General features: G+C 41.1%; 1 protein-coding gene across 1 annotated transcript in view; it reads left to right on the forward strand.

The window, feature by feature from the left end:
• Positions 1–16,605, forward strand: part of LOC126301915 (uncharacterized) — a 51,315-nt gene extending 34,710 nt beyond the window's left edge. The window contains exon 3 of the mRNA XM_049991720.1: positions 16,065–16,605. Coding sequence (XP_049847677.1) covers positions 16,065–16,106 — 42 coding nt within the window. The 3' untranslated portion in view covers positions 16,107–16,605. The remainder of the gene's footprint in view (positions 1–16,064) is intronic.
• The last annotated feature ends 356 nt before the right edge of the window (positions 16,606–16,961 follow it).

A 16,961-nucleotide genomic window follows, 5' to 3' on the forward strand; every position in this document is an offset into this window, starting at 1 on the left:
CCCACTTCTAAGCCGGAAATGCAAAACTCTTCTTTGGCTACTCTCGCTGGAAATGGATCCCTTGGGTCACTCCCTTCCCAGGTTTCTTCTAGTGGGAAAGACGACACCCACCAGTGGCTGAAGAGCCCAAAAGCTGCTGGTCCTAGGGCTTCACACTCATTCTCAGTCCTGGAGACTGAGCCAGTGAAGTCCTCCCAGCCAGGGAAACCCACGTCGCAGTAAGAGAGGAGAGGAAAGAAAGCAACCCCAAGAACAAGGAAATTGCAGTAGCACCCACACCACCACTATCTAAAAGCTCTGCAGCTGAGGATGGGGTGGAGATTTTGGTGTCCTCTGAGGACCTAGATCTTGCCATATCATCAGATACAATGCTCAGGCAATAAATTGGTGGCAGTAAGTGACTCTGCGGCGTAAACTGCCTCATTGAAACTTTCGTGCCTTCCCAATCTCAGTAAGTCATTCTCCCGTGGAATTGAGGCAGTTTTTTCCACTGCCTGGTTGAGCTACGGCAACTGTTAAGCTTCACACCTGCTATCTGCATTGCCCTCCAGGAAACCTGATTCCCAGCAATGCGGACCCCTGCCATCTGCAGCTATAAGGGATATTACAGGAACCATAGCGACTATAATAGTGTTGGGTGGAATTTGCATTTATGTCCTAAACACTGCCCATAGTGAAACTGTGCCCTTTCAAACCCCTCTTGAAGCTGTGGTTGTCAGAATGGCGGAGCAAATAACTGTCTGCAGTGTATATCTCCCTCCGGATGGTGAAGTCTCCCTGAATTTATTAGCTGCACTGATTAACTCCCTAAAGCTTTCCTACTTCTGGAAGATTTTAATGCCCATAACCCCCTTGTGGGGTGGTACCATGCTTACTGGCTGAGGCAGAGATGTTGAAACTTTACTGCCGCAGTTCAACCTCTGCCTCTTAAATACTGGGGCCGCCACACATTTCAGTGTGGCTCATGGTAGTTATTCAGCCATTGGTTTATCAATTTGCAGCCCAGAACTTCTCCCATGTATCCACTGGAGAGCACATGACTACCTGTGTGGTAGTGACCACTGCTCCATCTTCCTGTCACTGCCCCAGCATCAGGCACATCGACGCCTGCCCAGATGGGCTTTGGACAAGGCGGACTGTGGAACTCACCTCTGTCACAGCTGAATCTCCTCCACACGGTGACATTGATGTGATGGTTGAGGAGGTGACTAGCACAATTGTTTCTGCAGCAGCAAACATGATCCCTCGCTATTCAGGGTGTCCGAGGTGTAAGGCAGTCCCTTGGTGGTTGCCAGATGTCACTGAAGCAATTATAGTGTGTCAGTGAGCTCTATAGTGGCATAAGTGGCACACTTCCCTGGAGCATCTCAGTCTTTAAATGGCTCTGCCAGTGTTCGTTACCTTATCAAGGAATGGAAGGAGTGTTGGGCAAGGTGTCTACACCATTGGGTGCCACACATCACACTCCCATGTCTGGGCAAAGATAAAATGTTTTTTTTTTTTTGGTACCAGGCCCCAACAGCTGTGCCTGGTGTTACTGTAAATGGTGACTTATGTACCGATGCATACGCGATTGCCGAGCACTTTACTCAAGCTTCTGTGTTGGAGAATTACCCCCCCCCCCCCCCCCCAGCCTTTCATACACTCAAACGGCACACACATGGCAAAATGACCACTTTAGGTGGCCAAAATTCAAATATGTTTAATAATATGTGCATTTACACTTAGAAAGGCTTCTGACCTTAGGGTTAATGTGTATTCAGACTTGACAAGATTCTGAAAGTACTTACCAAGCTAAAAGGTGATTTGTAGGTGGTTAAAAATGAGAAAGTAGAATGAAAATCAAATATATTTTGCTTAATGTTTACAGACAGTAAGACAGTATCTCTCGTCATAATCATCCATTGTTCCATCGTCATAATTGTCGTCCATTGTTTCTTCGTCACCATTATCTTCAAGCATTTTCACAAGTTCTTCTAACAAGAACAGTTGTTCCTTAGGAAAGGGTTTTCTTTTTCTAATGTGCCGCCTCCTCTTGGACACAATGAGAGGATCTGAAGCTATCGGCCTCCATTGGACAATATCCGTATTGGTATGTATTCTTGAAGTTTTCCTTGCGTGGAAAAGTCTTAAACCTTTATATTCTGACTAGATTCCTAGACATCTTCTGAAAAAAGCCCCACAGGCAAGGGTAGTTCTTTTATTATGTCTGTACCATGTATTAGCAGCTTGTGCACAGACGCACTCATTTTGTACCACTTTTACGTTTCTAAACAGATTTTTGCTGTTTAGAGGCAATAATTTTTAAAATTACTGTAATTAACATTAAATCCACAAGACTAAATGCTTAGGATGTTTGCAAATCTTTGTATAATTTCGGGCTCTAGACCTGTTATATTCAGATTTCGTGGCCTCTGCAAAACATTTTCTTGCAGTACTCCCATCATTGGAGTTACCTCCTTGCATGGGGTGGTCCACCACTAACCCCATTTCATGATAGAATTTATTGGTTATTTCTTCTTTTTACATTTTCTTTGGCTTCTTTACCTCTTGCTTGCCACTGCTTGAGTTCCAATTTATATGATATATGTAACAAGTACTCGTAACCTCTAAGGTAAAAGTGTAAAACAGATATCCCAAACTTAAATGAATTAGTTGTAGAATACTGTTTTTGCAAAAGTCAAGGTTGTGGAGTTCTTTGGGTGTTGGCTTGCACACATTACACGTTGTGTTGAAGTGTCTATGAGCACATTACACATTTTTCTGTCCATTCTACATTCAGAGTGATGTTTAAATGTTAAGATTTATCCCAAAGGGTCACCTCAGTAGGCTGCAAACTTAATATTTGTTCCTCAATTGCTTCGTAATGGAATTTTACTGATTCCTTTGTCTCCTTTCTAATCTGCAGGCGAATGATGTGATTATATCTCAACGAAGGAAGACTCGGGTTTTGCCAGAAAATCTGTTTACCATTCGTTGTGACCTCCGACATTTGCAGTGGAACTATAGTACATAGAATTATGTTGGTATCCCCATACAGTGAGTTGCTGGCAACACATTATTTGTAAATGGAATGTCCACCACTACCGCCAAGGCCCAACTTGTAGATGACTTCAATCGCTGAGTTTGCAGTGTGATTGTGGTGTAACAGAAGTACATCCTGCTGTTCATGAGCAAGTCGTTTGTGTGGTCCAAAATATCTTGAACTGCAATTTGCACTTTGGTGTCCATGATTATGTTACTCGGGTAACATTGCTTCTTCATTTGTACTATGACATAAGGTGGATCGATGTTCGTGCTGTGAGATTTCGCCCCTTTTTTGCCACAGAATATAATATTCTTTTCACATATCAGTTAATAATGAGCGCTAAGGCTTCATAACCAAATATGATGGCTTTTCGTGAATGTTTCATGCGTTTGTATCTGCCAGGGCTTGTGGTTAGGGCTAAGTTTACTACTTGTGCAGCTGTTCTTTTTCCAATCTTACTAAGGATACTTTAAGCAGCAGTAAACAAAAGCTCTGGGGTTGACTTGGCAATAATTGGTTGCACTATTCTTTGTTTTTATCGTTGAGAGCTCTTAAAAAGATTTTGCAGGTCTTCCTATGGATTTTTTCCATGTGTAAATCTTTGTTTTTGGTTGTAGTGCTTAGAGCTGGCAAGACTTTTTTAACCATTCTGAATTGGATTTGGTGGTAAATCTTTCCATATTCCAATTGGATTTTTCCACTTTTGTAGCAATTTTGAGACACACTTTCAAAATACTTAGCTTTCTTTTGACTGTTTATATTCACTAAATTTATCCAGAAATGAATTGTAACACTGTCTATTTAATGAACACACCAGTGGCTTCCACCTCCATGATACATATTGAGATTTTCGCATGAGATGTTCAAAATATTCGCATTACAATGCTTTAGAGTTTCGAATGCAACTTGCCTGTCAGACCCTCACATGCCTTTATCAACATAACTAAGGATATTTTACAGAAGTGCGATGGACTAGTTACCTGAGGTGAAGAATACAAGGACGTTTAGACCTAATCTATAAGTGTGAAAATAGATTTTTGGTCGCCTAAAGTGGTCATTTTGCTGTGTGTGGCGGCTGTAAGGGAAAGTCCTCTTGTTCACTACACACTGCAGTGAATCCTATAACGCCCCATTTACAGAGTGGCAGCTCCTCAGTTCCCTTGCACATTGCTCCGACCCATCTCAAGGGCCTGGTCACATCCACAGCCTGATGATTAAACATATCTCATCTGACTACAAGCAATATCTTCAGCTCATCTACAACCAGTTCTGGTGTGATGGCGCCTTTCCATCAGTGGCAGGAGGACACAATTCCGGTGCTCAAACTTGGTAAAATCTTGTTTGGTGCGGATAGCTATCAGCCCATCAGCCTCATCTATGTTCTTTGTAAGCTACTGGAATGTATGGTATGCTGGCAGTTGGGTTGTGTCCTGGAGTCTTTTGGCTTGCTGGCTCCATGTCATGGCAGCTTCTGCCAGGGTCGCTCTACCACTGATAATCTTGTGTTCCTTTAGTCTGCCATCCAAACAGCCTTTCCAGATAGCAAAACCTGATTGTTGGGTAAAGCATAAGACACGACTTGGCAACATCATATCCTTGCCACATTGTATGAGTGGGATCTCCGGGTACCACTCCTGAGTTTCATCCAAAACTTCTGTCTCTCCGTACTTTCAATGTCCAAGTTGGTGACGCTTAGTTCCATCTGTATCCAGAAGAATGGAGTCCTGCAAGGCTCTGTATTGAGTCTACTTGTAGTGGCCATTAGTGGTCTAGCAGCGGCTGTCGGGCCCTGTCTCACCTTCTCTGTATGCAGACAACTTCAGCATTTCATACTGCTGCTCCAGTACTGTTGTTGCTGAGCAGCACCTCCAGGGAGCCATCCACAAGGTGCAGTCACAGGTTCATGCCCTCGTCTTCCAGATTTCAGCTGCAAAGTCATGTCACGCACGTATTGTTCATCTAGAACCTGATCTTTACCTTAATGACAATCCATTCACTGTGTTGGAGACATATCAGTTCTTAGGACTGGTTTTCTACGCTTGATTTAAGCATAAGCAGAAGTGCTGGCAGCACCTCAATGCCCTCTGTTGCCTGAGCAACACCAATTGGGGTGCTGATTGCTGTACACTGCTCCAGCTCTACATAGCCCTTGTCTGATCCTGAATTCACTAAGGGAGTGTGGTTTATGGTTCAGCAGAGCCTTCAGCATTGCATTTACTCAACCCCGTGCACCACTGTGGGGTTCGATTAGTGACAGCGAACTGGTGGAGGCTGGTGTCCTTCCATTGTACATCAGACATGTGCAATTGCTCGCCATTTACGCAGCACACATTCATAGTTCCCCTGAGCATCCAAATTTGTCTCCTTTTCCCACCAATGGCAGTCAATCTCCTGCATTGGCAGCCCAGATCAGGGCTAACAATAATGGTTAGTGTGCGGTCCCTTCTCTGAACTAGTCCTTCCCATTACCACCTCTACTTGCGGTCCATTCGTGTACGCCTCCATGGTGTACGCCTTGGCTGCAGCTTTGTCTGAACCTTTTGCATATCCCTAGACTCCGTTAACCTCCCTACTCCCCACTGCCACTTCCTCTAGATTCTTGACTGGTTGCGGGGCTCTGAAGTGGTTTACACCTATGGCACAATGGCTGATAGTCACATAGGCTTTCAATATGTTCATGGAGGACACATTGAGCAGCAATCCTTGCCAGTTTGTTGCAGTGTTTCCACTGCAGAGCTGGTGGCCATATCTCGTGCTCTTGAGTAAATCTACTCATGCCCTGGCGAGTCACTTCTCCTGTGTACTGACTCATTGAGCAGCCTACAAGCTATCGACCAGTGCTACCCACACCACACTCTGGTAGCATCCATTCACAAGTCAATCTATGCCCTGGAACAGTCCCGCCATTCTGTGGTGTTTGTTGCCAGGGATTCTGATGTGTCCTGGGCTCCACACAAACTTGCCCACAGGCTGGCCAAACAGGCAACGAAGAAACAGCTTCCGGAGATAGGCATCTCTGAAGCTGACCTGCGTTCTGTCTTAAACCATGGGGTTTTCCGGCTTTGGGAGATGGAATGGCATAACAGCTTGCACAACAAACTGTGTCATTAAAGAGACTAGGAATGTGTTTGTCTTTCATGCAGGCCTCTCGCAGGGAATCAGTTGTCCTCTGCTGGCTCTGCATTGGCCATACGTGGCTAACACATCGTTACCTACTCAGTCACGAAGACCCACCTCAGTGTCACTGCGGCTCTCAAATGAGCCATTCACCTCTTGCTGGACTCTCAACTTTTTGCTACTCTGCAGCAGACTTTTAACTTTCCCAGCACCGTGCTTGTGTTGGGCGACAATGCCTCCACAGCAGCTTTAGTTTTAAATTTTATCCATGAGAGTGGGTTTTATACTTCTATGTAGGTTTTAGCATGTCATTTGTCCCTCCATGTCCTCCACCCTAGTGCTTTTAGGGTGTAGGTTTTAATGTGTTGCAGAGTGGCTGCTGTCTATCCTCTTTTTTTTTTTTTTTTTTTTTTTTTTTTTTTTCCTGCCACGGTAATCTGCTTTCATGTTTTAATCTCTTCCGTTTCTAGAGTCTCTCTGCTGTTTCCTTGTCCCCTTTTGTTCCTTTTAGTGTTTGTTGCCTTCCATTCATTCTTGTGGCTTTTCGTTTCTTTCCGTTTTGTGTTATAGGTTTAGTCAGTTTTATTCTCACACTTGCAGTATTGTTTTATTAGGAACAAGGGACCGATGACCTCGGTGTGGTCTCTTCTTCCACCTTTAAACCAACAAGCCAGCCAGCCAGTCAACCAACCTACCTACCTCGGGAGCACTGCCCCCTCCTCCCAACCATGAGGGGATACCAATCCCTACTTACCAAATGGAGAAGTGTAAATCTTCTTCAGCTCCTATTGCCAGGAACGGGTCCCTTGAGTCACTCCCTTCCCAGATTTCTGCTAATGGGAAAGATTATGCCCGCCAGTGGCTGAAGTGTCCAAAAGTAGCTGGTCATAGGGCATTGCACTCATCTTCAGTCCTGGAGACTGAATCAGTGTAACCCTCCCAGCCAGAGAAACTCGAGGAGCAGTGGGAAAAGTCCAAAAAGACCCCTAAGACCAAGGAAATTGCAATGGCACCCACACCACCGCTACGTACAAGCTGTCTGGAGATAAGGTGGAGATTCAGGCATCTGCTGTGGACCTTTATCTTGCTGGACTCTGACAGTGGATATAGACTGCTCAGAAAATCAGTCAGTGGTTGCAGGTGATCCTGAGGTGTAAACTGCCTCATTGAATGTTCCATGCATTCCCAGCCTCTCAATCACATTATCCTCCAGTGGAATTGCAGCAATTTTTTTTCCATCACCTGGCTGAGCTACGGCAACTGTCAAGCTCTACACTTGCTTTCTGCATTGCTCTCCAGGAAACCTGGTTCCTGAAAATGCAGTCCCCTGCCCTCTGCAGCTATAAGGGATATTACAGGAACCATAAGAGACTATAATAGTGTCGGGTAGAATTTGCGTTTGTCCTAAACTAGGTCCATAGTGAAACTGTGCCCTTTTAAACCCTTTTTGAAGCTGTGGCTGTCAGAATGACAACAGAGGAAATAACTGTCTGCAGTGTATAGCTTCGTCCAGATGGTGCAGTTTCCCTGAATGTATTAGCTGTACTGATTTATGAACTCCTTACACCTTTCCTACTTTTGGAAGATTTGAATGCCCATAAAGCCTTGTGGAGTAGCACCGTGCTTACTGGCCAAGGCAGAGATGTCGAAACTTTGCTGTCTGTTCTACCTCTGCCTCTTAAATACTGGGGCCGCTACACATTTCAGTGTGGCTCATGGTAGTTACTCGGCCATTGACTTATCCATTTGCAGCCAAAGTCTTCTCCCATCTATCTACTGGAGGGCACATGACAACCTGTGTGGTAGTGACCACTGCCCCATCTTCCTGTCACTGCCCCGGCGTCAGGCCCATGGACGCCTGTCCAGGTGGGCTTTAAACAAGGCAGACTGGAAAACTTTATCTTTGCAGTCACCATTGACTCTGCCCCACATAGTAACATCAATGCAATGGTTGAGCAGGTGACAACAAATGTTACTGTGGCAGAAAAAAAGATCTCTCGCTCTTTAGGGTGCCTGCAGTGAAAGGCAGTACCTTGGTGGTCACTGGAAGTTGCTGAGGCAATTGAGCATCGGCAAGCTCTAGAGCAGCATAAGTGGCACCCTTGCCTGGAACACCTCATAGCCTTCAAGTGGCTCCATGCCTGTGTTTACCAACTTATCAAAAGATGGAAGCAGGAGTGTTTGGAGAGGTAAGTTTCAACCATTGGGTGCCATACTTTACCTTCCCAAGTCTCCATCAGAAGTCTTTTTGGGTACCAGACCCAGATCTGTGTCCCCGGCATTATCATCAATGGCATGTTACCTACTCATGCAAAAGTGATTCTGAGCACTTTGCTGAGCACTGCCTCGGAGAACAAACCCCCAGCCTTCTGCACCCTCAAACGGCAGATGGAAAGGAGACCTCTCATTCACTACTTGTCACAGTGAACCCTGTAACACCACATTTACAGAGTGGGAGCTCCTCAGTGCCCTTGCACATTGCTTCAGCACAGCTCCGTGGACAGATCGCATCCATGGTCAGATGGTTAAATGTCTCTCATCTGATTAAAAGCGACATCTCCTCGTCATCTTCAACGGGATCTGTTGCGATGGCATCTTTCCATCGCAATGGCGGGAGATCACCATTATTCAGGTGCTTAAACCCAGTAAAAGCCCGCTTGATGTGGACAGTTATCGGCCCATTAGCCTCACAAACATTCTTTGTAAGCTGCTGGAATGTATGGTGTGTTGGTGGTTGGGTTGGGTCCTGGAGGCACGTGGCCTACTGGCTCCATTTCAAGACAGCTTCCACCAGGGTCACTCTACCACTGATAATCTTGTCCCTTGAGTTTGCCATCCAAACAGCCTTTCCCTGACGCTAACAATAGGTTGCTGTCTTCTTTGGTTTATGAAAAGCATATGACACCACCTGGCGATGACATATCCTTGCCACATTGCAGGAGTGGGCTCCGAGGCCCACTCCAGATTTTTATACAAAATTTCCCTTTGCTTCGTATTTCTTGTGTCAAAGTTGGTGCCCCCCCTCCTCCCCCCCCCCCTCCAATGTCCAGGAGAATGAGGTGGGTCACACAGGGCTGTGTATTGAGGAGTATCTCTATTTTCAGTTGCTGTTAATGATCTAGCAGCAGCTGTAGGGCTCTCTCTCACCTTATCTGTATGCAGATAGCTCCAGCAGTACTGGTGTTGGTGAGTGGTGCCTACAGGGAACCATCCAGAAGGCACAGTCATGGGCTGTAGCAGCCCACGGCATCCAGTTCTTGTCCACAAAGTCATTTGTTACTCTTCTGTTCATCTGAAACCAGAATATTTTATGAACATACCGGGTGTGTGCATCTGATAACATCCTAATCAAAATTCCATACTTCCCAGACTTGTCTTCATGAAAGACCTTAAAGGGACATCTTCCTTGAAGTAGGGAGAGCATTCCATTGATTGTTAGATCTGCACTTGGTATGTAGTATTTCACAAACTTTTCATCAATTTTGTCATACTTCATGAAGGGGGCAGATCTTCTTGTGCTGCCTGCACTTTGGCAGATTTAAATAATTCACAAAAATTATAAAACTGTGACAGCACATACTCTAAACATTTTTCTACAGCTTCCTAAATTCTTGCTTCTTCACTCCAACAGATATATTACACAAACTAAACAAATACTGTTGGCAATTCTGTCTCCCCCTTAATAGTGCTGGGGTTAATCATTATAGCTTCTAGTTTTTGCAGAAAATAATATTGAGCATGAGGAAATAAATTGCCACATTTGTACTTGTCAGTTTACACACAGAGCCTTACAACAAGACTGCTTCTGTTCACTAGGGCGTTACTCTACACATTAAACATCTGTTGGTGCTTACTGTTGAAAACTTGAGTGCATCATTTGACTGCAACAAGCAGAGAAACAGAATTTTAATTTACTTAAGGTTACGTTTAAAAGAATTGTTGCTATTGTTTTAAGTCACTAGGTAATCTGCTGAATGTGTGATCGGTAAAACACTCGACTGATCAAAATTCTGTTACAGACAGAAACATATTGACAGACAAATTTTCTTGCCATGGCTGTTTAGTCAGTCCCCCAGTTCTGTAATCCAGTTAGTTTCCCCTTGAAGATTAGTGTATAACTTAGTAATGTATCTAAAATGTCTGAATAACTGTTGATCTGCCTTGGCTAAACACTTAAAAACTGTAACAGGTTTTTGAAACCTTTGTTGAGAGGTTTCACGTAAATCATATTTCAAATGATTTTGTAGTCATATATGTAGAACTTTAGTCTTTGTGACTGATTTCTATAATGCATTGCCAAGGCATGGCAAAACATAAACACAACTCATGGATAAGGCTTTCAGCCTGTCCCTACTTGCTGACTGCTGTGTACAAGGCAGTAAGAGGAAAAATATGTGATCTTGATACATGTTGCCACTCTGTCCTGCGTTTATTACCAGTAGATCAATCAACATGATGGTACTACTTCTCTGCTTGAGCAGCTCCTCATTAAACTTAGTATTTAAGTGGAAGCAGTTCTAGACCACAGGAAAAACTTCATTTCCTGGCAATGAAGACCAGGTCCCTCCACACTAAAGGTAGCAATGCTAACCATTCAGCTACAGAGGTGGTCAAGGCAATGTATTGTATAAAAATCTTTCTAGAACTGGAAAACACTGGAAATTCATGAAGTTTTTGTCTTAATTTATTACATTTTGTTGAAACTATCCAGTAATTGGACATTGTAGACTGTTGATGCTGTATAAATCTTATCCTGAGGAGCTATAATTAAAATGCTTGTATAATCTGCAAATAGAACTGAATTTTTTCTTTTGTCATGTCAGTCCAATGAATGAATAAGAGGTTCCTACTAACAGGTGCTGTGATACATCATACTTAATTGATTTGCCAGATAAATGTGTTCTTGTTGTAATAACATTTCCTTTGATATCACCATTAGTTGCATGTCATATGAGTAAGATATTATCCACTGATTTGGGATCTTACACCTTTTTGAGCTGACTTGTGAATAATATCATTGTACCTTGTCAAATACTTCGACAAATTGAAAAAAGTGCCAGTAGTAATTGGTCATCCAGTGACTAACAGCGTCTAAATGCTCGAACATTGCTGTTGTAGACTTGAATTTATTAAATCTGATTCTGATTTTGTGATAATGAATTTTTTTGTAGAGTGGCTTTGGAGAATATTGTGGAATGGTTATTTGAAGAACCAGTGTTGGGGTACTGAATTGTAATTCCTTTTCTAAATAGTAGTTACTTCAGCTGTTTTGAAGGTGTTGCAGAACATTCTTGTTGACAAATATGAGTTTACAATGTACATTAGTGCTTATCTTGCAAAAGATCTTTGAAATACCTAATCTCGTACACTGTGAATCTTGTCTGAATATTAGTTTGAGTGACTTCATGTCATCTGTCTGTGTGGCTTCTTGAAGAATTTGGAAGGCAGGTTTGTTGGCAGAGCAATTTTGAATTAACTCATTTTTGTTACTAAGATACATTAAATTTTTGGCTTCCTTGCTCTTTTGGTTCTAAACCTGTTATTTATTAGCAATTTTTTGACTACTAAATACCAGTTTGGTAACTGCTCTGATAAACTTAGGCAGCTTGTCTTTTCTGTACTCCAAATGTATTCCATTAACTCCTTTGTCTTCCCTTATCAATTTGTTGAATATTTGTTGCATTCTTTTCTGTAATTCCTAAATAAAGTGTAATACTGTTTAAGTGGAGATTTTTCTTTAATTGAACATTTACAACTTAGCTCTTAACTACATTCCCTACTTCGACTAATGTTATTAACTTTATGGGGTAGTTTTGAACCCTAAAATGAAAACTATCTGAAACTTATTTACTTCTATTGTTCTCTAAACTACTGTTAGACTCAATGAAGGAAAGATTTCCATTTATGAAAGATTTCCATTTATGAAAAACCGGTCTTTATAAAAAACATTATCCTAGCAACAAACTCTTGCATTAACATTGGCTTGGTCAGAGTTTTTGGAATTAACTTACAAACAAAAATCTGTCAACAATGTTCAGAAACCTCTTTAGAGTTCAGATAATAGACTATCAACAAATAATGGCAGATGTACATGAACACATGAACTAAGCACTTTCTGTTAGTCATAATAAGACATCCCCCTTATGTTGATAGAACATATTTTGCACATACATTTCACCTTTACAATATGTTTTGGTATCTTGTGTGTCTTCGAGATTGGGCATTTGTGGCATTGTGAATCATGACTTTTGGCTGGTTGGGTTGTGCTTGGACTTAAACTGCAGATTTGTTGACCCTATTTTCAGAATTTTTGCAAAGAACTTCACCCATTGCAATCTCAATATCCCTAACAAAATTTGTGGAATTTATTTGCCTCTTTCATATTTGCTAAGATCAATGCCATGCTGAGTTGTTTCAAAACAATTTTGAGGCACCCTCTTCCTATTCTTATTTGTAACTTTTTCTGTGAAAATAGCCAGATTGTCTTACTGTTTCTTGGTTCTCTTCGTAATCATGCTCTTCTGCTGACTCCTCTTCAGCCTCTATTCCATTATCAGTTTCATGACCAGATAATTATGTTTGTCACTAGTAACTCCTCTCCAATTGAAAATGGCCTGGTGTGTCCATTGACTCAAATCTTCAGTAATTGCCAATAACACCAAAATTTTATCATTCAGGATGTCACCCCATTCTGTCTGGAAGAGCTACAATCGAATTCTTGTGAGAAATAAGAAAACTGGCATAACTTTGTACCATAAATTTTGGCCCCAACTGGTACGTACCTAAAGATATTGTCATTGGTGGTTATCACGTACCTGCACAATGGAAAAGCAGTCAGTATTGATTACGTTGAAGGGGAGTCGTAACATTGAAATAGTAATATGACTGTAAACATGTGTCATGTGTGGTAATAAATTACTTCACAAATACAGCTAAGGGTTAATCCTATTTTTCATTGGAAATGATACATGAAAATAATGCATATAAAACTTCTGGAAGCTGTCAAATTCCCGTATTTGAGGGGTGTTTCACAAGTCTGTGAAAAAATAAATTGTTTGGGGTTAACCTTTCTTTATTTTTCAGCATAGTCTCCTTTTAGACTTACTTTGTCAGTGCTGTTTGAATTTGTTGTTCCCTTGCAAATAATAGGAGTGGCTGGTGGGACAAGTTGGGAACAAATAGTCATCAGAGTGAGCCAAGTCTGGAGAATAGGGGATGTGAAATGAGCTGGAATCTTATTTCCATTAATTTTGCGACAACAGTTGCTGAGGTGTGTGCTGGTGCATTGTCATGATAAAGCTTTTTTGTGGTAAAATTACCAGCATTTTTCTTGCAGCTCTGTGTTCACAGTCCAATAACAATGAATAATATTCACCTGTACTAGTCTGCTCCTTTTCCAGATAATTGCTGAGGATTATCCCTTGTGAATCCCAAGAGTCGCTGTAACCTTTCCAGCCGAAGGAATGCTCTTCTTTTTGGTGCAGATTCTCCCTTGATAACCCATTGTTTAGATTGTCTGGTCTCAGTAGTATAGTAATGTATCCATGTTTCATCCTCGGTGATGAAACAATGCTTAAAGTCCTGTGGATTCTTCCTGAACTGCAAACCATCCTTTAAACACTTCACACAATTCAGTTTTTGGCCAAGTGTGACCAATCTTGTGGATAACTTTCTAGTGCCCAAATGTTTATGCAAAATATTGTGTACCCATTCATTTGATATGCCCACAGCACTAGCAATCTCACACACCTTAACTCTTGTCATCCATCACCATATCGTGGATTTTATCTATGATTTCAAGAGTCTTGACCTCTACAGGGTGTCCAGAACGTTCAGCATCACTTGTGCCCATATGGCCACTCCGAAAATTTTGGAACCATTTATAAACTGTTCTAATCAAAGGTGCAGAGTTACTATAATGTTTATCAAGCTTCTCTTTGGTCTCCTGGGGTGTTTCGCCTTTCATAAAGTAATGTTTAATTGCGACACAATTCTTTTTCGTCCATTTTCTTACAATTATTCCACTTCCTCGATTCACATGAATGTCACACACAGAAATAGACCAATATGGCTGAAACTTACTGTGCATTCTTTCCAAAGATGCTACTAACTAAACCTTACCTCGATACATGCCAGTGATGCCATCTCTTTGAATTTGTACGGACTTTTCAAATGCGCCTTGTACTTCATTTTTACTGAGACTGTGTACCATGTTTCTCTTGAGTGCATAAATTCTCTCATGGCATCACTGAACACTGTTCAATATCTTTTTGGGTACCAAATCAACTGTAAAATAGTAAATTATCAGTTTGTCTGAAAAGACCTAACACAGTTGAAATGTGAAGCAATCTTGCACAAAGTGGCTCTTTCACATTGGCTATTAATTCTACTGTAGGAAATGGTGACTTTGTACTCGGAAATCAATTGATGTAATCTGATCGGCTAACTAATGCTGTTACCCACAGAATGTAAATATTTAGTTAAAGATCTCTAAGACTGTGGTAACTTACTTAAGAGTTAATACTTTCTTACTGTCTGTAATACCTCATCACAGCCTGCTCTCTGAAGAACACTATTCCTCCTAGTTGGCACAAAACAAAATAAGAACTAACATAGACATCCTAACAGCAAAGAAATGAATTTTAATCCCCATGGAAAAACACCTGGAACAGCTAGGCAGACTGGTACTGTGACAGAATTGAAGAGGCTTGTGAAGGGTCCTATCTATGATTTACCAGCACTTTGGCAGTGTATTTACCCTCCACTCTTTAAACCTGTAACCTACCTTACTTTACCTGCAGTTCAGCCACTTGTTCATTGTTTGCTGCCCTGTGAATTCTATACCTTGACAAGATAAAGCTACAATAAGATTTCTTATTGACAGGCCCTGCATATTAAAAGTTGTACGAAGCTGGAATGTGGGCATTCATGTTCATCAGTACATTTTGTAGTGTGTGTCACTTCTCTATTCTCTGTAAATGATTCCATGTGATTATTTAGATTAGCTTTTGTTAAATTTCCAGTGACGTAAAAAGAATAATGCATAATATTAAATCTTTCGCTAACCCTGCTGATATCAGCATACTAGAGTTTACATGTATGTGGAAGATGTTCATTTGCAACACTTACTTAGTACTCACAAGTAAGCAAGGATGTAAGTCGGTGTAAAAAAGTTCACATGTTTCTCTCTCGAATAACCTAAACAATGATTTAGTTCATACAGGCTACTAGTATTTCATTCCCGTATATTTCATTTAAGCCTCCAAACAATTCAGTGAAATACTTGTGCAATTGATTCCCTCTGAATGAGCATCCTCTATTTCAGAAAGGGATGTCCAATGCTCAGCGAAATCTGTTCCCCGTGAGTTTGTTTACGCGAGTCAGATCCCATGTCAGACTGTCTGCAACAATCACAAGCTTTCTCGGGCAATTATATAGTCATGTGGTCGTCGTTTGTTGAGGACAGATTACTGCCTAGTGGTATTTGATTATGCTTAGTATGCTGTACAAAATTACCATTGTTACTGACGTCATTAAGCCCTTAGTCTGTCCATTAATGTAATGGTTTGTAGACTTAGTTGATTTATTAGTAAACCCACAACACTTCAGTATTTTTGTAAAGTTCATGTTTCCTTTGTTAGCCGTCTTTACACAAAAATTGTAATTTTGTCCTGCACCCAACACAGGATGAGTTTGGTGGCTCACTACTAGACTACAAATTTCAAGTTTTACCACACTTTTTACAAATACTGACACACTGTTCTCCAAAAGCCTTAGCCCCACAAAGATATCAGTCCTTTCCAAAGGCTTCACCTTTAGCTCCACACTCAAATTAAAGCAATGTCTACAAAGATAGAACAACCTGAGTGTGTTTCTTCAGACATAATTTTAATGTGATTATGTTATTTCTTTGTTTCAGAAGAAAGAGTGCCCTTTATGCAGGAAACCAGCAACTCAATAACTTTGTTGTACTTAAATGGTTTGAAGCATTAACTACTGTGATATTTAGTAAATTTTAAAGACTGGACTGTGATAATTATGTAATGTAGTGTAAAATATCTCTCATTTTATTTTTAGTCTTGTGTTTGTTTTTATTGTAATTAAAATAGGCAAATTGTTTGACAGTATGACACTGTGCATTAAGCAAACTGAGATTCATTTAATTAGCTGACAGAAGAATCTCAGTTCCAGCCATAAAATTAAGATAAAATAGACAATATTCTTCGAATCTGTGTTTTCAGTACTCTGACTTATTTGGTATTCAAATTTCTCACTTTTTAGTCTCGAAATTTTTTTCAGTGCACTTAAAACTAATTTTGTCTGAGACTAAGCTGTCAGTTTTTATTCAGTAAAACGTTGTCAGTGGCCTGTAACATCTTTGTAACATCTTTGCAAGTAAAAGTAATACTTCCCCTAAATTGCAACATTACAGAAATCAATAAAATGTATTTTTTACTTGACATGTGTGTTGATGAATAGCAATTACAGCTACTGGGAACAGGTCATACAATCATTCAAGAACCCGAACACCACTTTGTGCTTACTAGTTACATTCGTTGACAACACTGACACTTCCGTTGTAATGTTATGTACAAAGACTGAAGAAGAAGAAGAAGAAGAAGAAAAACTGCAATGGAGGCACTAGTTTGAATAGTCAGACTTTCGTAGTTCAAGGGTAGCTCACTGTGTTGACACAATTCTGGTGGTAAATTACCACCACAGAGCTTTAGCACTTAAAATAACTCATTATTGTGGTTGTGGCAGCTTGTACTTTATTACTTAAAACCACTGTTTCATATTGGACTTAAATTGTCTG

The sequence above is a fragment of the Schistocerca gregaria genome, chromosome 1 (assembly GCF_023897955.1).
Source record: "Schistocerca gregaria isolate iqSchGreg1 chromosome 1, iqSchGreg1.2, whole genome shotgun sequence".
Classification (NCBI taxonomy): Eukaryota; Metazoa; Arthropoda; class Insecta; order Orthoptera; family Acrididae; genus Schistocerca; species Schistocerca gregaria.